The 20,686-nt window shown below is 31.0% G+C and overlaps 1 protein-coding gene across 2 annotated transcripts in view; it reads left to right on the forward strand.

Moving 5' to 3' along the window:
* The window catches only part of LOC141543562 (zinc finger protein 385B-like), a 368,062-nt gene that overhangs the window by 227,384 nt on the left and 119,992 nt on the right, over positions 1-20,686 (forward strand). The window contains exon 2 of one of the 2 annotated variants that reach the window (XM_074269014.1): positions 13,549-13,767. In XM_074269014.1, the coding sequence (XP_074125115.1) occupies positions 13,549-13,767 (219 nt within the window). Of the gene's footprint in view, positions 1-13,548; positions 13,868-20,686 lie in introns of those variants that run through there. The other variant, XM_074269013.1, reaches the window with a different exon arrangement.

The raw sequence follows: 20,686 nt of genomic DNA on the forward strand, positions 1-20,686 counted from the left end.
TATCATTCTATTACCAAAGTGCCAGTGCCTGAACTATTTTTAATAAATTCCTTTCGGAGTTCTCAACTTCTATTTTCTTTACCCTTTAATTCCATTTCCAGAACAATATTGCTTATGTCTGACTCTGTTTATATTATTTATTTGCTCAAAAATATTCAGTGCCTACCAAATGAAATTCAAAGTCTAGGTCTATCATTCAAGATCTTTGCAGCTCAGTACAAACTACTTTTCATGCCTTACCTAGTGTAATTCTATCCACACATTTGATTCCCTAGTGAAATTGGATATCTCTCTGATCTTAAGTATACTTCTGTACTTTATATGCTTTGGTTTAAGGTAGTCTCTATGTCTAATATGCCTTCCTCTTCACACACCATGTTATCTATTGATTTCCTAACTCTCTTTTAAAGGTTAACATTAATATCCTCCCACTCTATGAGGACTTCTCTGTTTCTATTGACTGCAAACAAGTTTTTGCCTTAGAGCTCTCAGGCACTTTGGCAGTTTTTTAATATCCTCATCATACACTAGGATACATCAGCTATTTGAGGCAGAAGTCACTTTCCATCCAGAAATAGGTTTTGTATCACATCCATTCCAGCATCTGAACTGAAGCTCAGAGATAATAACTGATCTCACCAAGTTTACAAAGAAAATAAGGACTAGTAAAAATAACAACCATCATATTATATCACTTTAAGTTTACAAATCACTTTACATAGATTATCTCCTTTAATCCTTACAATATGCTTTCAGGTAGGTGCTGTTGTTATTTCTACTTTACAGATAGGGAAACTGAGGTTGAGCTAGATTAAATAATTTGCTCACCATCACAAAGTCCATAAGAGTCTGGGTTTAAATTTGAACTCGTCTTCCTTAAATCAATACCCCACACTGTAGCAACTGCATCAACCTACCAGTCTCAAGTTGTAGAGCTGCCAAAGGAACCCAGATTCTCTGAGTCCCTGCACTCAGAATACAAAAACAGACGACTTCCTACTAAAGTAAAATTGCCAAAGGCGATGCCAGTTCTAAGAATCACAATGATTTGGAACTTTAGAGTTTGAAAAAAGTGTTTCTTGATAGCATCCTTATTTAGAAAAGCATAAGAAGTGAGGAAAGTATTTAGCTTTGCTTTTGTTTGGGGCAAAGTTTCCTAACTAACACGCATAAAAGATAAGTCTGCTCTATTGCAAAAAGCTAATGCCTCAATGAAAGTTTGTTTTACTGATAAGCATCATTGAACCAAATTTGAGTTAAAAACCTAGGAGAATGAAGCCAAATACTTATCTGCTGTGCTATTTCAACAGCTCAATTCTCAGTTGATATGTTAACACTCTAATAGAGCAAGCTGGCATCTTAAACCTCAGTCCCCTGGGAATGAGAATTTCTTGTTTCCCCAACAATGTTATTCCCCTATTCCAACCCTAGTAGCATATGCCAAATTAAATCTTTTTCATGAAAAACTATTTGCATAATTTTGAGTGGGACTTTTGGGTAAAGGATGATGATGTACGATTTGAATTCAAAGATGAAGTGAAACTCTCTTTAGAGATACAATTGTCAATGACTTTTTGTTTCCAAAGGATATTTTCTGTTGTAAAAAACTGTGTTCAGCTTGATAAAGCAGTCATTGCGTAGACAGAATAACTTGACTTCTGATCCCACTTAGGAAATTTATATGTATATAATACACATACACATACATATATACACACATAATGCTATGGATAAGACTGTTTAACTTCTCTGAGCCTCTGAAATTCTTTTAAGATATTTGCATCTTGTCAGTTGTAGAAAGCTTTGACATCTTTTGTGGAGAAAATCTTATGGTCTTTCATTGTGAGTTGTAGTTCTGGTCCCATTTAAAGAAGATTTTAATTCCTTCCCAGTTCTAGAGTTACTATTACTCCTGAATAGGATGAATATAATCTCTAGTTGATCCTTAGGTAATAAATGGAAATATTATTTAAATACAAAGAATGAACTGAAGAGGGACCATTTCTTATCTGGCAATGATCACATTCTTTCTCTTCTGTCTTTAAATCAATACTTTTTTAAAAACTCATTAATCCAATTGGCTTGAAAGCTATAGATAATAATTAATAATAGATTGATAATAATGATCTTACTTCTAGATAGTTCTCTACATATAAATTATGTGACATAACAGATTGGGATAAAATGAATAAAATTGTGTTTAAAATATAATTAAAATTTTTAAATCTATATGCATATATTTCATTCATTTCGATTGTATCTGATTTTTCATAGCCTCATTTGCGTCTTTTTTTGGCCAATATACTGGAGTGAAAGGTTTGACTTTTTTTAAAAATCATTTTACAGATGAAAAATTGAGTCAAAGAGGATTAAATGACTTACTCAAGATCTCAGTTCTAGTGTTTTTTTTTTTAAGACCAGACTTGAACTCAGGAACTTTATATCATTCTACTCATTGTTACATCAACTCCTATCAAATGATATATTTTGTCATATTGTATTAAATTAAATTCTATATAAATATGGCATATAATTTTTAAAATGTCCAAAAAAGCTGAAATGTCTATTGGCATTGTATCAGTTAAGAGGAAGAATCAAATTTATTATAATAATACCTTATAATTATTATCTTCCTTTTTTCTATCAAGTATATTATAATTATGTTTACTCTGTGTATGTGAATGCATGTATGTGTATGTGCATTCATATGCTCTTTTTGGTGATTTAATTCCCATATATTGAGCATGTTTTGTAATTAGTTTAATGAAATTTATGTTAGCATAACTTATTTTAAAATCTTAAATTGTTTATAAAAAGTTTAATATTATACAACAATGCACCTAATTAAATACACTTTAGAATTATTTATAATAAATAAAATATCTTTGTATATTAGAGTTTCCAACTTTATTAAAGTAAAATGACATTTGGGGAAAACAAGCTTTTTGAAAAAGTATTAGACCATTAAAAACATCTTTAAAAGACCTGATTTATTATTTTTTCCATATTTATCATTATTGACTAACTTTTCTCTTATCCTCAAGTAAAAGATTTCCTCGATTTATTATGAAGTAAATGTATTAATGCATTGTCCATATTTGATAACATTTTCCTTATTTTGTATCTCTAGCTACTCACCCCTCAACCAAGAAAAACAGAACTCATCACTGGTCTTTTGAAATTATAATTGTTTGACTGCCTTAGTCAAAGTTCTCAGACCTTTCAGAGTTATTTGTCCTCACATTAATGTAGATCTCTTAAAACCTCTTTTCTTGGTTTTACTTACTTTTCTCTGCATTAATTCATTTAAACATTTCTATTTTTTTGAGTCTATCACTCTATTCCTTATGGTACAACAAATTCCATTGCATCCATATACTAAAATTTATTCAGTCTTAATTAGGCAATTAAATAGGCAATTCCCCCTATTCTTTACTATCACAAAGTACTGTTACAAATATTCTTGTACACAGAGGTAATTTCCCTCTGTTTTTAATTTATGAACCTTGCACCTAATACTCAAAAGTAGTAGCAGTAGTTATGATCATGGTAATTATAATGACAATAGTAGTAGTCATGATTACAGTAGTAGTATCACTGGGTCAGAGTATATATACAGCTTAACAATTAGGGGTTGTACCTTTCAATTGTATTCTATGATATTGGAACCAATCCTCAGCTCTACCAAAAGGGCATTTATTCAGTGAAAGTCATCATATGATCCCTCAAACACTTTTCTTTTTTCCTTTTTATCCTCTCTGTAAATCTAATGGGTCATTTTGCTCCATAATTTTCTTATTAATAGTAACTTGAAGCACTGTTTCATGTGGTTATTGAGGGTTGCAATTATTCATTTAACAACTTCCTTTTCAAATCCTTTGATCAGTTCTGTATTTTAGAGTGGTATTTTTTCTTTTTTATTACTAAAGATTTTTAATTTCAAAGCATATGCATAGATAACTTTCAACATTAAACACTGCAAAACTTTGTGTTCCAAATTTGCTTTCCCTTCCTTCCCTCTACTCCCTGCCTTAGAAGGCAAATAATTCAATATATGTTAAACATATGTCATTCTTCTATATCTATTTCCATAAATATCATGCTGCACAAGAAAAATCAGATCAAAAAGGAAAAACAATGAGAAAGAAAACAAAATGCAAGCAAACAACATACAAAGAGTGAAAATATTATATTGTGATCCATATTCAGGTCCCACAGTCCTCTTCTTGGGTGTAGATGGCTCTCTTCATCGCAAGACCATTGAAACTGGCCTGAATCATCTGTGTTGAAAAGAGCCACATCCATCAGAACTGATCATGATTAATCTTGTGTTGCCATGTACTATGATCTCCTGCTTTTTCTCATTTCACTTTGCATCAGTTCATGTAAGTCTCTCCAGATCTCTCTGAAATCATCTTGCTGATTGTTTCTTATAGAACAATATAGTCCATAACATTCATATACACTTAGTCAGCCAATCTCCAACTGATGGACATCCCTCAAGTTCCTTGCCACTATAAAAAAGGTTGCCATAAACGTGGAATCCCTTTCCCTCCTTTATGATCTCTTTGGGATACAGGCCCCATAGAGCTATATTACCAGATCAAAGAGTATGAAAAATTTGACATAGTTCCAAATTACTCTCCAGAATGGTTGAATCAGTTAATAACTCCATCCCAATGTATTAGTGCCCCAGTTTTCCCATCACTTCCAATATTTGTCATTATCTTTTCCTGTCATCTTATCCAATCTGAGAGGTGTATAATAATACTTCAGAGTTGTCTTAATTTGTATTTCTCTGATCAACAGTGATTTAGAGCACCTTTTCACATGGCTAGAACTGGTTTTAATTTCTTTGTCTGAAAATTTTCTATTTGTATCCTTTGATCATTTATCAATTGGAGAATGACTTAAATTCTTACAAATTGGAGTCAATTCTCTAGACATTTTAGAAACGAGACCTTTGAATGTAAACATTTTTTCTCTGTTTATTGCTTTCCTTCTAATCTTGTCCTCATTGGTTTTGTTTGTATGAAAACTTTTTAACTTAATATAATCAAAATTATCCATTTTGCATTCAATAATGTACTCTAGTTCTTTGAGGATGACATTTTTTCTTATAAATTATGTCAATTTCTTACATGTCTTTGGTATTATAATTTTATTAGGGAAATATGTCACAAAGATTTTTTTCACCTTGTTTAATTCAAATTTTAATTACATTTAATTTGCTTATAAGTAATCCATAATTTGTTGCTATTGTTACCATTCTGTCATAGCCAACTCTTTGGGATTTCATGGACAAACTTTTCTCAGGGTTTTCTTGAGAAAGAAACTGGAGTATTTTAACATTTCCTTCTATAATTTTATGCAAGTTGTGTTTAAGTGATTTTCCTAGTGTCACACCACTAATAAGGTTTAAAGTTAGATTTGAACTCTAGGTTTTCTTTCTCCAAAGTCACTGCTTTACCTACTGAACCATGTAGCTACCCACACTATCACATCATCTGCAAATAAGGGCAATTTTATTTCTTTTCTTCTGTAAATGATATATGGTTATATATATCTTGTATTTTTTCTGGAGTTCAAAGGCTTGTTTCATTTCTTTCTGTGAAATCAGGATGTTTAGTTTCTCTATTTGTTATTTTATTAATGTGGTCATTGAACCTAAAACTTTTCTCTGAAACCAGTGTTCATCTTCTTAATATCGATGTCCTTTAATTGATTTATGGCTCTGTTTCATGAAATACTTCAGTATCTGAAAGATTCAAGTTGACGATCACTCAGATGAAGTGGCATATGGGAAGAGGTTACAAAATATTATAAACAATTAATTAGGAAAAAGTATTAAGAAGGATAATGAATAGCTAGATAGTGCAGTGAATAAGGGCACTGAACTTAGAATTAGGAAACCTTGTCTTCCTAAGGTCAAATCTGGCATCAGACACTTAGTAGATTCTAGATAAGTGACTTAAGTCTGTTTGCCTCAGTTTCCTCATCAGTAAAATAAAATGAAGGAAATGGCAAACTACTTCAATATCTTTGCCAAGAAAAACCACAATGGGATCATTAAATGACTTAACAACAACATTATGAAAGATAACATCAATGAAATGTATTGTAAAAAATATATGCACTTATAATGTGTGAAGGGAAGAATAACGATTGTACTACCCATGTTTTCCACAGGCATCCTTAAAATATCAAAAGAAAGTGTCTCAGCATTTGGAAGTCCCCTTTTTAGAGAATTTATGAGAGTCACATAGGGTAGATAAACATGAATGGGTGGGGTTGTAATCCACATCAACTGAAGAAAAAAAAGTCAACATAGATGAGATAATAGATCTCTAATGGAGTAAACTACTCCAAGTTTATTATATTTCTTATATATTTTAGATCAAAATTAGATGATATGGTGGCAAGTTTAATAGTTGCTAAATATTTATATTAGTCATCTTAGTTAAAAATTTAGTAAAAAATAGTTATTTTAATTATTTTAGTTAAAAATAAAAAAAATTCAAATTTTATTTTAGTTAAAAATTTTAAAGAATTAGTTAAAATTCAGTTTAAATTTTTAGTTAAAAAGGAAAATGCAACATCAATGATTAGATTACATGCTAAATTTTCTCCATATCAAGACAAAGTCCATATGTAATCATAAGCCCAAATATCATTTTTCATCTTGTAGAAACAAACAGAATTGCAAGTGTAGGGTTAGATGAAAATTATCAGCCTTTGTTGAAATTTCTTTGTCAGTACAAAATGTAAACAATGACAACAGACATTATAAATAATATTTATTTATAACATCTCAAAGTATAAAAAATAATAAAGTTAATATCTATTATATCTTTAGTCTTCTCTAGCTTATCAAGTTCATCATCATCTCCTGATGGCTATACTATAATATCTTGGTAGCTTGGCACAGTTTAATCCTTATTTGCCTCAATTTTCTCATCTGTAAAATTAGCTGGAGAAAAAAAAAGGGCAAATCACTCTAGAATGTTTACCAAGAAAACTCCAAATTGGGTCATGAAGAGAAGGACATGATTGATACAACTTGCCAACAGCAAAACTTTAATATATAAATAGTTTACAAATTCATTTTTGGAGATATCTTTTAGATGCAAAACACTCATGAGTTTCACCTCATTATTACTAGCTTCATTTATAAATAGGTTTCCCTATTATTACTAGCTTCAAATCCTGCAGAATTTTTTTTTGTTTTGTTTTCCAAAGTACAACACTGTTTGATGTGCTATTTAGTAAAAAAAAGTTATGTAGAATCCTCAAAGAGAACCTTGACAGGGAACTCCAAGAAAATAACTCCTAGCTATCTGTGTCTTTCATTGGGACAGTTAGGCCAATCCAGAAAGCATTCAGAATTAAGAATGGCAAGTTAGAATCTGGAAACAATTTTTCCCATTGAATTTAGGTATGCAAGAAAAATAAAGATGCTTTCTTTAGACCTTGAAATCCTGGGCAGAAAATGAGGTTTGACGGGGGGAGAAAAGGCATCTTAAATATGTTGTGTTCCTCTTATGTGTCTGAAATGATGAAAGCATAAAGGTTTTGCAAGTAGAACAACATTTATCTTTTATAAGGGTATACTTTAGTCTCTTGGAATTGCACTGAATTCACAGCAGTATTCTAAAAAGTCCTACGCTTTCAAGGTCCCTTATGGTTTAGTGAACAGAACCAGAACTTGAGCTTAGAAAGACCTATTTTCAGATAGATTAACAATAATTCTAGCCAGATAGACTAGGGCTTGATGTGTCTGGACCTTTGTTCCTCATCCACAAAATGAAGCAGTTGGGTGACATGGCTACTAAGACTCACATCTATACAGATCTGTGATACTGTAATCTAGGTGGGCAAAATCGAATACAAAGTGGGGACACCTGTATTTGAGATTCAGCAATATTTGAGATTTGTTATTAATATATGTACACATATATATGCATATATATATATGATTTTCAATAATCATAGGTGCTAGGATTATAAAGATAAGAAATATAAATAATATAGGTGGAATATAAAGATAAAAATACAATAAAAACTTTAAAAAAATAAAAATAAAAATTCATTATTCCACACATACTTAAGTGTATGAGACCATGAATGTAAAACTGGAACAAATATTAGAGCCTATTTAGTCAAATTCTCTAGTGTTTTACATTAGGAAACTGAGACTAGAGAAAATGAGTAACTTAGTAGGTCATATAGGTAATAAGTAATAGAATTCAAATTTAAAATCTGTTCTTTGGATCCCATATTTTTTCAGCTACAAAAGTAAGTCCTTTCCCCTGATAGAAATGAAATGATATAAATAATTGTAATGTATATAATGTGTTTTATGGGCATTTATTAAGCACCTACTATATGTAAGGCATTACACTAAATAATAGGGATATAAAATCATAAATGAAACAGTCCTTGGCTTAAAAGCTTTTATTCTATGTGAAATTATAAAAATAAGTGTATATGTATATATGTGTAATATATGTATATATATATATGTGTATATATATGTATACATATATATATAGTCAAGTGAATGTGTGTATATACACACACATATATGCTTGACAATACATATCTCTGTAAATATGTAAGTAAATATATATGTATATAGAATAAATATTCTATATATACATGGATACACTTATTACATGCACATATAATTCTATATATACATATATGTCTAAAAGTTTTACAAATAGCTTGGATGGATACAATAACAACAAAGGCAAACTTATTCAGTGGTTTCCCAAAAAGTCATGTGAGTTCATGTCTCTATTTTTCTTATGATCATTTCACTGATGAGGAAATAAATTTGGAGAAGTTACTTTATCAAGATTACCACTCCATGGCATAGCAGGAAATTATCTTCAGACCTGCTGACCCTTAGATGAAGGATCTTTCTTCTATCCAGTAAAGCTGGTCCACTAGTCAAAACCATATACAATATAGCACCATCATTTTCCTGTCCCCCATCTTCTACCACTATATGGTTAAAATGTTCAATGTCATTCCTGAAAAAGCTTAGCTATATCTTCATGTACAAACTAGTAGGATGATTTTGAATGATAGCATATTTAGTGCCTGCTATCGCAATGTGTTAAAAATAAATTTTATCATTGAAAAAGTTAACATTCTTGATTCATAGCTTTTGTATAATCTAGCCACATTCTATTGCTATAACTTTTTATTCCTATGAATGATGTATAGCTAACTAAAATGTTCTGTGTCATATTTTCATATTAATATTAAAGTAATATAGTACTACCCCTGCTAATCAATACATCATAATAACACAGAATGCTAGGTTTTAAGCTGATTCTGTTTATCTCCCTAATTTTTTTAATGTTTTTTTCATGTCTGTAGGTCCATGAATTTTAAGCTTATATATTAGTGATTGAGTGGTAACACACACACAAATTATGTATATGCACCTATATGGCTACTTATGAGTTTGCAAAAATATTTTAGATATGTAGTATTAAGGAAACCATCTAGTGCAAGAGTTTGAATTTTAAATTCATACTGCCCTCTAGTGGGGAATAGGTTCAATGCAAGCATTTTTTCCTCTAGTAATGTGTTATATGTTATGCAAGTCTTTGGGGCAAGTTGTGATTTTCTCATTTTTCAAGTAAGAAATAATGTGTACTTGCACTGGCTTCTTAGAAGTCATTAAAATTAAATTTATTTCATTTTAATAATTCAATAAGCTCATTCTTTTTATGAGAATGAATAAGTTTCAATATTCCTATTTTTATTAACTATATTCTAGGTAAATAGTACTTTAATACTTTGTATCTGTGTTCTCATTGACATGGATGTTTATGTTTTCCAAGTAGGTCATTCATGTCTTTCAAGCCTGTGCTCTTCTTTGTGTTACCCTAAGCCCTACATAAGAGTTCAATATAATACATCCAGAATCTTCCTCTTCATCTCTGGAAACGTCATGGATTTTAGTGGAGCATGTAGGCTGTCCAGAAATTATCCCTTTCTCTTAGTATTTTGCCATTTTATTATTTTCTTTGCTCATGAATCATATGGAAAACTTTTTACATTGTTCCTGAGCAGCTATTTGTGGGTGATTTATTACTGCCTGTTTTGCCCATGAGATGTCTTTCCAAGGACATCCTTTGGGCAATCCACAGCTTCAAGTTTCCATAGACTGTGATTTCTTATGTCCTTATTTATAGAAAAACAACATATATTAGATTTTAAAATGGACTTTCAGTGATAAATATAGGATCATTGAGAACACTATAAAATTTCCTCAAAAAGCAATGCCAGTCAGTGTCATGTTTCAAAAGTTTGAGAGACAGTTACAGTGTAATTTATCACTTTATTAAAATTGCTATCATTTTAATAAAAGACATCAGTGGAATTCTTGAATACCAAAAACCCTCATGGCAGTGGGCTCACTTTTATATGCCCTTGGAAAAGTAGCAATTGTAGTGGGTAATCATCAACTCTGATTGGTTAATCACTAATGAGTGAATTAATATTACAATGAGAAATGGGCTCACTGCAATGAAGGGCTAAGAGAGTGACATCATGTCACTCTATACCCAGACTACCTCCAACTTTAGATAATCTAATTAAAAACTCATTCCTATTCAAACCTGAATAGAAGAAGATAGGTTTCTCCTCATTACAATTTCTTCTAAGATTGGGTCTTCTAAGGTGACCAGGATGGAGATTTAATTCAAGCTCATTATCAGTATTGTCTTTCTAGACAATAACTTTTAAACAAGGACTCTAGAAAAAGGGGAACTCCATATCTCTCCAAATCATTGGTTATTAATCATTATTTTTCTGAGTCACTCACTATTTCAGTACTTACCAGGTGCTAGGAAACATGTTATACTCAGAGCATATAAAGAAAAACATAGACATGATCCTTCCTCCTATCTTATTGGGAAGACAGCATTCAATTATATACACAAGGAAGGTAATCACAGAAGGAAAACTCTAGCAGTAAGAAGAAGGAGGTTAGGATGGAAAGACCTTGTTAAAAATGAGATTTGAATTGAATCTTCAATAAATATAGGGAAGTCAGAAAGAAGGAGAATGGAAAGGGAATAGTCTAAGCAAGGAGAAAGACATCCAGTGAAAATTCCATGGGATACGATAGTAAAAAATAGCAGGAGGACCAGTGTCACTGAGTTATTGTGTTCTTACAAGGTAATGGAGTATATAAACATTTGTAAAGGAGAGTGGAGATAAGTTGTAATAGGGTTTAGAAGTCAGTGATCTTGGAGGTAGCAGGGAGTCACTGGAATTATTGAGTACCATAGTGACATGATCAGATCTGTTCTTTAGGAAAATCATTTTGAAATATTTTAGAAAGATAGAGTGAAGTGCAGATAGATTAGAGGCAGAAAATACTACATAATATGCATGATATCAAGATTTTGAGATTCCAAGAAATGCATAAACACATTAAAAAGTAGTCACTGATTCCAAGGAATGTATATATTAATTAGGTAGATAACACAATACAAAGAAGGAAACCTTAGAAGTGAAGCCTTAAATTGTTTCATTTCTCTCCTTATCCAATTTCTTTTTTTGTCTACCTTACGTAGGATTATAGATTTATAGCCAGAAGAGACTTCTTATCCTTTCGTTATACAGTACACACACACACACACACACACACACACACACACACACACATATGTGTGTGTGTGCTTATCTAGAATAAAATATATATGTTAGAGATAGCTTTTGGACTTTGGTCTTTCAATTTGAAAATCATCATTCTTTTGACTGTAGCACACATCTTTCCAAGTTCTATATGCTGATAGGATGGGGCAGATGAGGCTTTGCTTCAAAGCATAAAATGTTGAGAAATCATGAAATCTTTTGACAATATGTCCAAGCAGCCCAGTGTCTTCTGCAAGTACCTAGAGGACTTCATCATAAAAAGGGAATCCTCCTTTTATTTGCATTCTGCTTTGGCCATCCTCAATGGCCAATATCAGATGAATTTGATGAGAATAACTTTCTTTATTATGCCTTGTTCAATATTAATCATCAGGAAATCATAGAACAAAGTTCTTCCACTGAATCTATTGAGGCATCTTATTCATTTAAATTTTATTATTAAATTATTAGATTTTAATTGCATTAGATAAAATAGCTAGGGAAATTAAATTTATTTAAAAAAAAGAAATTTCATGATTAACTTTTCTTCACATATATATTTAGGAAAATACTCCTAAAATTTTTGATGTATATTATGTGACAACTTAAAAATAAAAATAAAAGAGAACAGAAGGGTGCTTACTTTGGGATCCCTAATTTGAACCCCCACAAAAAAACAACTGGTATGATCTCAGTGCTTTTTTATCTTTATGCTCTTGAAGGCCATATATACCTCCTCTTTCCATATCCTTGGAGTTATAATGGTCATATTCATATGTAAGGGCTCTGTTTTCTTGGGTGTCAAAAAGTTTGTTTTCAACATCATTACAGCTTTTTTTCTATCTTTTGTCTGTGATCTCCCTTCCATCTTCATCTTTAACTGCCCCAGTGATGGCTATGCTTAGTTAAGTAGCTTGGTAAGGTTTCTTTAAACTGCTCCATTTTATGAGGCAATTCTCCTTATAAGTTCCCACTATTCTGTCCTCACAAGATTTTACCAAAAAGTCTATATTCTGTATTATCCTTTGTTGAAATTTTGCTTTTCTTTGTAAGTTAAAATTTATTGACAAAAGCATTTTCAGGTTCTTTTAGTCTCTTTGTCATGATAATTAATTCATATCAGTTGAATATTTACACAAATTTATAATCATCAGTATTCATAGCATTTCTTCAATTTAGATCCCATTTTTTCCAGTGATAATTTGTTTGGAAAAAGTGCTTTTAATGCATGCCAATCTATACATATTTTATTTTTGAAAACATTTAGGAGATATAAGAATTTGTGTTAGTATTTGATTGTCATATATGTTTTACATGTCTTGTATATCACATATGTATATACACCACACATGCTTATACTTATGTTTTACACATATATAAATGTCTCCATATGTATATACATGAGTATAAGTATACATGCATACACACCTTACAGATATACTTGCATAGTCTTTCTATATATGTGCTATCTATGTATGTGTGTGTATGCACATATATACTTTGCCACATCCTTATGATTTGGTCATGAAACAATCTGAACTAAAATAATGACAACTGAAATATGATTTGCATGTACATGCATATACAACCTGACCTTACTTCAGAACGTACTACAAATTAGAAGGACTAAGAATGTTCCCATGTTGAAGCATGTTCTTGACCTGAGTTTTGAAGGAAATTATGAATTTCAAGAAATTGAGGTGAGAAGGGGATATATTTCAGGCAGGGAAGAGAATCAGTATAGAATCACAGGGATGTGAGATGGGGCATCGCATGTGAAAGAAGAGCAGAAAAAAAAAAATTATTGAATGACCCAGAGAATATGTGGTAGAGAAAAACATTGATTCTTTGATTCAAGTCTTAATCATTTTCTCTGTTCTCCAGATTTTCCATGTGTACCAGATGGGGAAAGTGAGACTGAGCTAGTACCGGATGAAACTGAAGAAAAGCAAGAAAGGGAGAAGAAACACACCAATTTCACTTTGTGCAATGTGTGTAATATTCAGCTGAATTCAGCTGCACAAGCACAAATCCACTACAATGGCAAATCACATCAGAAGAGATTAAAACAACTCAGCAATGGAAATATTAAAACTGATAATGGTAAGCTTGCCCAAATATACATTTTCAGTTTTACATGATGCAATAAATCACTTTTACACTGTGGGTTAAGAGATTTCAAGAATCAACTATCGGTGATTGCTTTTGGTGGTTTGGTGATATTTTGTTTCGCTTTTTTTTCTTTAACTGTGAAAATATAACTTTTGTCTTATTTAGTAAAGGCTTAATAAACATTGTGTCATTAAGATTCATTAAAACAAGTCATATTCAGATGGTGTTTTTCTAATTAAAATTGTTTGATGACCAAGTAGGAAACTGATTAGAAAAGAGGGGGGAAACTATCCCATTTTGTTCTGGAACTACATTTGGTCTTTTTTTTTTTACATTTATTAAACTTCATCCAATAGATGTTTTGTAGTCTGTTGCTTTTTTTTAAGTAGTTCAAACTAAAAATAGATTGGCAATCACACCAAGTGGGTAACTAGGATGGGTCAATTGGAGCATTGTACCAGGATACCAGATTTATGGAGAATTGAATTTTGAGAGTGTGAACAGAAGTCATTTTAGATGTTGAGAAATAGCTGCACTTATCATTGAGATGATTTTTAAACTGCTTCTCTTTAAAAGAATTGACCATATCGATGTCTACAGTGAGCTACTCCCTACCTGGCCTTTATTCCCTTCCCAATTCCCCTAAAGAAGGGTAGATTTGCTCTGGGTTTGATTTGTAGAAATCTCTGTATGTACAAACAAACATAATTATGGCTCAGAGATTAGTGCAATGTTGCTACATAAATGTATTCTCTTTTTTATTTATTTTAATTGGATTTAGCATAAAATTACTTCATTTAAACTTGCATGTTTCCCTTACTTAATTCAGACAAAGCTTTTCTGCATTTGCAAGTTAAGAGTTTATGAAAGTCATTTGTTTTCTAAATGTTTCAAATAAATACACCTTGGAAATGATTGGTATGGAAGTGAGATAACACCATTTTTCTTTACTGTCCTGAAAGATTTTATCATGGAACTGCAATTGGGAAAGATTTCAAATGGCATTGACATTGGGCTTTCCAATTAAAGTTAAGAAATCCAGTTATTAATCTGGGTGTTATCTAAGTATTTGGTTTGGAGAGGGCAATTATTGGTTTATTTTAATTGCTTTGGTTTTTATTCTACTTTATGATGTTAAATGAACTCAGTCATTACATTTTTGGTTATTCTAGTGTATAATGATCTGGGGAGGAAAAAAGTTCATTTTTTCATGCAATTAATTTTAATTTCATTTTAGGATTTTTTAAGGTTGTATATTTTTGGTTTTAAGTTGCCAGAGGCTTTATAAGATCAAGTGTTCCATTTTTCTTTAATTATGTTTATAATTAATTGAATAGATATAAAATAACATTAATGAAACAAGTCTTAGTAAGTTTCTCAGTTTACTGTATGTAAAGGTTATACAAGTGAGAGTATAAATAATGCAATCACTCTGGCTAGAATTATCATTTGAAAATGATATTTTGTAATTGGACATGAAGCCAACGTGAGGTCTAAAATACCAGTATGTTAGCAGCCAGATAGAAGGAACATTGAATCTTGTATCTCATAGTCATTATTATGATAGCTGGGATCTCAAAAAACATGGTTTTATCTATCATCATGTCGTCTTAAAAACCTTAATGAAGTCCTTCTTTGTATTTGTGTTTATCATCAGTGTTTTTCATCCTAGGAGTTGCTTTCTGTCTTTCAGCTTGTTTTTTTCTCTTTTTCAGATTCTTATTTTGATAGAAAGTAGAAACTTCTCTTTCTCTTTAGTGAAAAAAGAATTATGTTTTAATCTGTTAAAATGGCAAAAGTTTAGTAAAAAAGTTTTCTTAAAGGTTATCCTTTGTTCTGTTTCTAGAGATCATGTCTGAGCATTATAGGTGTGTGTCATGTGTAGGATGACATACTCAGGACCCCTGCCTATGCTTTCTAAGAATATAAAAAACTATAATAGACATAGCTCCACTTCCTATTACTGATTCATCAGGAATATCTTCACCAGTGAGACTTTGAACATATTGAATGATTGCAAAATATTTTTCTAATTACAGTAGCATATAGCCCAAGGCAGCCTTTACTAGACTTTAAAGTGAGACTAATATAATAAAGCAATGCAAATAAAATGTGATCTCTGCACTTCTGAGCAATTTGCAAAATAAGCTTTTTTTCCATTTTCATTTCCTTTATTAAACAAAGCAAACTTTAGAAAGTCAAAATGAAAATATGCCAGTAGGGCCAGTTAATTAGGAAATTATTCTTCCCTCAGGTAAATACATAATTCTTATTAATTCTAACTGGGATATAGGCTTGAATTTGCAGGGAGTCTTCACAGCTGAAGGATTATATTGTAATATATGCTAATGGCCAACCCCATTTAAGGTTTAATAGGGAGTATTTACCTAGATATGTCATGTGTGCTTTGTATGTGTAATTGGGACAAACAGTAGTATTTATTTGCTTAAGTTAGTTGCTTTTTTCCTTGCCAATGATTTCCATTCCAATCATGTCTCTAGACTGAGCAATTTTTTAAACACTTATTCTTTACTATCATCAGAAATATAGCACAAATCAGGATTTTGTTCTGTGATGTTATCTTTCCAAATTTTAACATTACTTATGGCATTTTAATGTGTGGATTTTTCCTTTAAACCTCTCCTTTCCATGGCTAATTCCAACTCTTAAAAGTTAGTTCTAAAATGAAATGTTCTCCTTCTATGCAATATGCATGTATAATATATATTCAAGCTAATATATATATATATATATATATATATATATTTAATAATTTAACTTATTTTAATATTTTATTATTATTTTATTTATATATATGTAGCATAACATTTTATTTTAATATTTTGTTAATTAAATCTAATAATGTTATAATGAAATGTACATTCGAGCTAAAACATGCATTAAATGCTTATAGCATCCAAGGCACTATATTAAATATTGGTATTTCAAAGATTAGTCTGATGCAGATTCTATTTTTATGTAACAGTGTCAAATAAGAGTACACGATATTTCCAGAAATAGGCAGTTGAGTTTTATCAGGGTAAAGAAAAGGTGCAGATGTTATTTCTCAAAAAATTAAGAAGAATCTTTTTTTCACCTAGAGATGAGTTACTAAGGACCTGAAATAATGATTATCCTATCAGAGCTGAGGTTTTTTTTTTTTTGTTTGTTTATTTGTTTTAATTGCTAATTGTAAGGGAAGTTTCTCACATAATGGCTAGGCTATATTTTCAAGAGAAGATGATGAAAAAAAACAAAATATATCCAAAAAAATGTCAAATAAAATTTTAGAAGGGAGAGATCACTTTTATTTGGGAAATGGTACTTCTAATAGTATCCTTCCTAGATGCCTCAGTGTTCTGTGATTTCATCATGTAAGTTATTATTTTTGCTGATGCAGAAGAAATTTGGATTGGAGTAGAAGGATGATAGTTTCTTCAGGTGGTTTCATGAGGAGGAGAGATTAAGTTAACATGTTTCTCATGTGATGGAAAGTTGTAAAGAGGCCAATTTAGGCTTAATATAGAGGGTGATAATAGGAGGTGAGAACCTTCTTAACAATTAGATATATCCAAAAGGGGAGTGGGCTTCCTCATAACAAGTTCTCATTCTGTGAAAATCTTTTAAGTAAAAGCAGGGCCAGATCTTCAAATGAATTCCCTTCACTTATTGATCAGATTAGATGGCAGAATGACATCTCTTCCAATTTTCCAATTCCATGGCTTTGTAAGGCCAGTATCTTTGCTAAGAAGACCTTAAATGCATTCACAAAGATTCATATGCGATTGAAACAACTCAATAATAAAAACAAACTATTATTATTCCTGGCTTACAAATAAGAGAATTGAACATCAAAGTTTATGACTTCATATGATTAGCATATATATGTATATATGCATATATATGTATGTATGCATACATATACATATATACTATATATGCATATATATATATGCATATATATATATATATAATTTAGGCATTTGCGTGGAAGCTTGAGAAATGATTATATGATGATGAGGTTATTAAGTGGTACAATAAAACAACAGAATCAGGAAGGTGTGAGTTAACATCCTATCTTAGACATTGTCTACCCGTGTAACTCTAAGACAGACATTTTACCTGTCTGCACCAATTTCCTCATCTATAAAATGAAGGTAGTAATAGCACTTACCTTCCAGGTCTGTTAGCAGATAAAAATGAGATAAAGTGATTTGCCAAACGTATAGGACAATAGAAGCATTAGTTATTATTATACTTATTTTTATTTTTAAAATGTTTGAAAATCCACCATGCAGGTTCACTAGAAAATGATTACTATTTTGAATGATTTCCAATTTGGTCACTAATCAAGCATTTAATTACTAACCGTTTATTAAGCACCTACTATGTGCCAGATACTGTAACAGGTGTTGGGAATAAAAGAAATTAAACTATTCCTGCAGCTGGGAGACTAATCATGGGGCCTATTAAATGTGGTTTACAAAATCAGGGAAAGACCAGAGTTGGCATATTAGCACATGGATCAAGCATTTTACTGAAAGGTAACAATCTGAACTCAGAAGTGAACGAAAGCAAGGAATAAACACATTCAATGACATAAAACATCTCCAGATTTAGTCCATCTTTTTAAAAACATCAATATTATCTTCATGATGTTATATGATTGTAAATCATGTGTTGCAATAACCTTAATAGGAAAAAAACTAGGGAAAAAGGTCCCATAATATAAATAGCATTCATATAGTGCTTCAAGGTTTCTGAAACACTTTACAACTTATATGCATATAAGTGTGTATATATGCTATATATTTATGTCTGTAAAGTGTAAATCTTCACAATAATGCTATAGAATAGGTGTCATTAACCCCATTCTATGGATGAAGAGATTTCAACTGAAGGATATTTGGTGATTTACCCCAAATTACACCACCAGTGACTTTCCATAATAGCATTTCATGCTATATCCAGCAAGCTAATAATCAGGCTAACATAAAGTTGCAGATGCAGCAAATAGACTGTGTATAGGTGTCTCAGGTTAGCTTTTCAATTTACATTTTTCCATTCATATTCTTGTTTACCAGTAATCCTGGATCCATAAATAAGCCAAACATAGTAAACATGTTTCTCTTACTTTTACTTGCTTTCAAGAATCTTTATTTCTGTAAGTTCCTTATTCTATAAAAGTTCTTATAATTATAATAAGTTCTCTATATCAACTACCTGATATTCTTCAGTTTGTCATCTTTTAAATACAGATTTTTGCCTCTTTTTGAAGAAAATTTAAGAGTGTAATTAACTCTTTATCTTTCAAAAAACTAGCTAACATAATGTAACACTGAGGACCTTTGATTATTTTCTTTCTATTTTTCTTCTATATTTTCTATTTTATACTGGCTCTAAATATCTAATTCATCTATTTTTCTAACTTTACTGAATAAATGTCAGGAGGAAATAAAGTGAAAAATATATCTAAATCAAGTTATCAAAGGTGGGAAAATTTGGACTGGGATCTAGATATTCTAACTTCAAAATCCAATTATTTATCCATGGAGTTCACAGTTCTGTGAAAGGAGGGCAAGCAAATATTTCTTCTTAACACTATCTTTAATTCAGGAGTGACCTGTTTTAAAGCAATATATTAGTACAATGGCATAAAAAAGCTACCTCATCTTGTAGGTTCTCAATACATATTAATTTACGATAATAGTACTGTCATATCTTTTCTTAAAAAAATTATTTACACTACTAGTAAAGGGCCATGTCTTTCATAAATAATTTGTTTTGGTCCTTCGGTGTTTATTACCATCATTATTGAACCCATAGCTTTTTAAATCTTTTGCAAAAAAAAATCATTACTCCAACTACTTGGAGTGATAGGGGGAAAAAAACACATTTCTTTGAGAATGTTTTTTTGTTTTGTTTTTTAATTCGGAGGAGAATTTAAAATCCACAATATCCCTAGAAAGACCTTGCAAACATTTTTCAAGCAAACATGTAACAAGACTCTGGTTTTTACCATACATTAATCCTATGGTTAACAACTAGAGTTCAATGAATTTAGGGATTTAGAAAAATATAAAAATACTAGCAGATTCAGAATGAAAGCCACAGAACTAGGAGAACCAAACAATGACTACTTGAAGATGAACAGAAATCAAAATAAACAAAGAACAACAAAATTTTACCAACTCTAATAACACTCAGTTGGCACAGTGGATGAAGCACTAGATCTGGAGTCAGGATGGCCTGAGTGTAAATTGGGCAGCAAATGTTTACTAACTGTTTGAACCTGGACAAGTCCATTCCTTTCACCAACCTCAATATCCTCATCTATTATATGAAGATAGTAGCACCTTCTCCTCAGGATTGATATAAGGATAAAACGAGATAATATAAATCACAGTGAAAACCTTAACATACTATATAAAAATGTTATTTTCACCACCTCTACTACTATGCTTACTACTGTAGTTATCACCAATACCACTCTACCACCTACAATTACTTCTACTAGACAAAAAACAAATTCAGATTAAGTGTGATGACCAGTCTTTGGACTGGGAAAACAGTTTAAGAAATATACTTCATGTGAGAAGAGAGAGATAAGGAAAAAATAAGCAAACAAAAATATTTAGCAAAACTAAATAATGTATCTGTCAAATTTAATAGTTTATGCAGTGTTCCTAAGATCATAGAAACACAGATTTGTAGTCAAAGAAACAGAGGACCAGTGTGGTCTTGCTTTTCTAATCAGAAACCTAGGACTTACTAAAAGTAAATACTTAATAAATGGTTTATTTATTCATTCATCCATTCATTCATTTGTCTATCTATCTATCTATCACCTATTTACTTATTCATTACCTAAGCATATAGAGTGAAAGGAAAAGAATTGGAATTTGAGCCA

This window comes from Sminthopsis crassicaudata, chromosome 5, assembly GCF_048593235.1.
Source record: "Sminthopsis crassicaudata isolate SCR6 chromosome 5, ASM4859323v1, whole genome shotgun sequence".
NCBI lineage: Eukaryota > Metazoa > Chordata > Mammalia > Dasyuromorphia > Dasyuridae > Sminthopsis > Sminthopsis crassicaudata.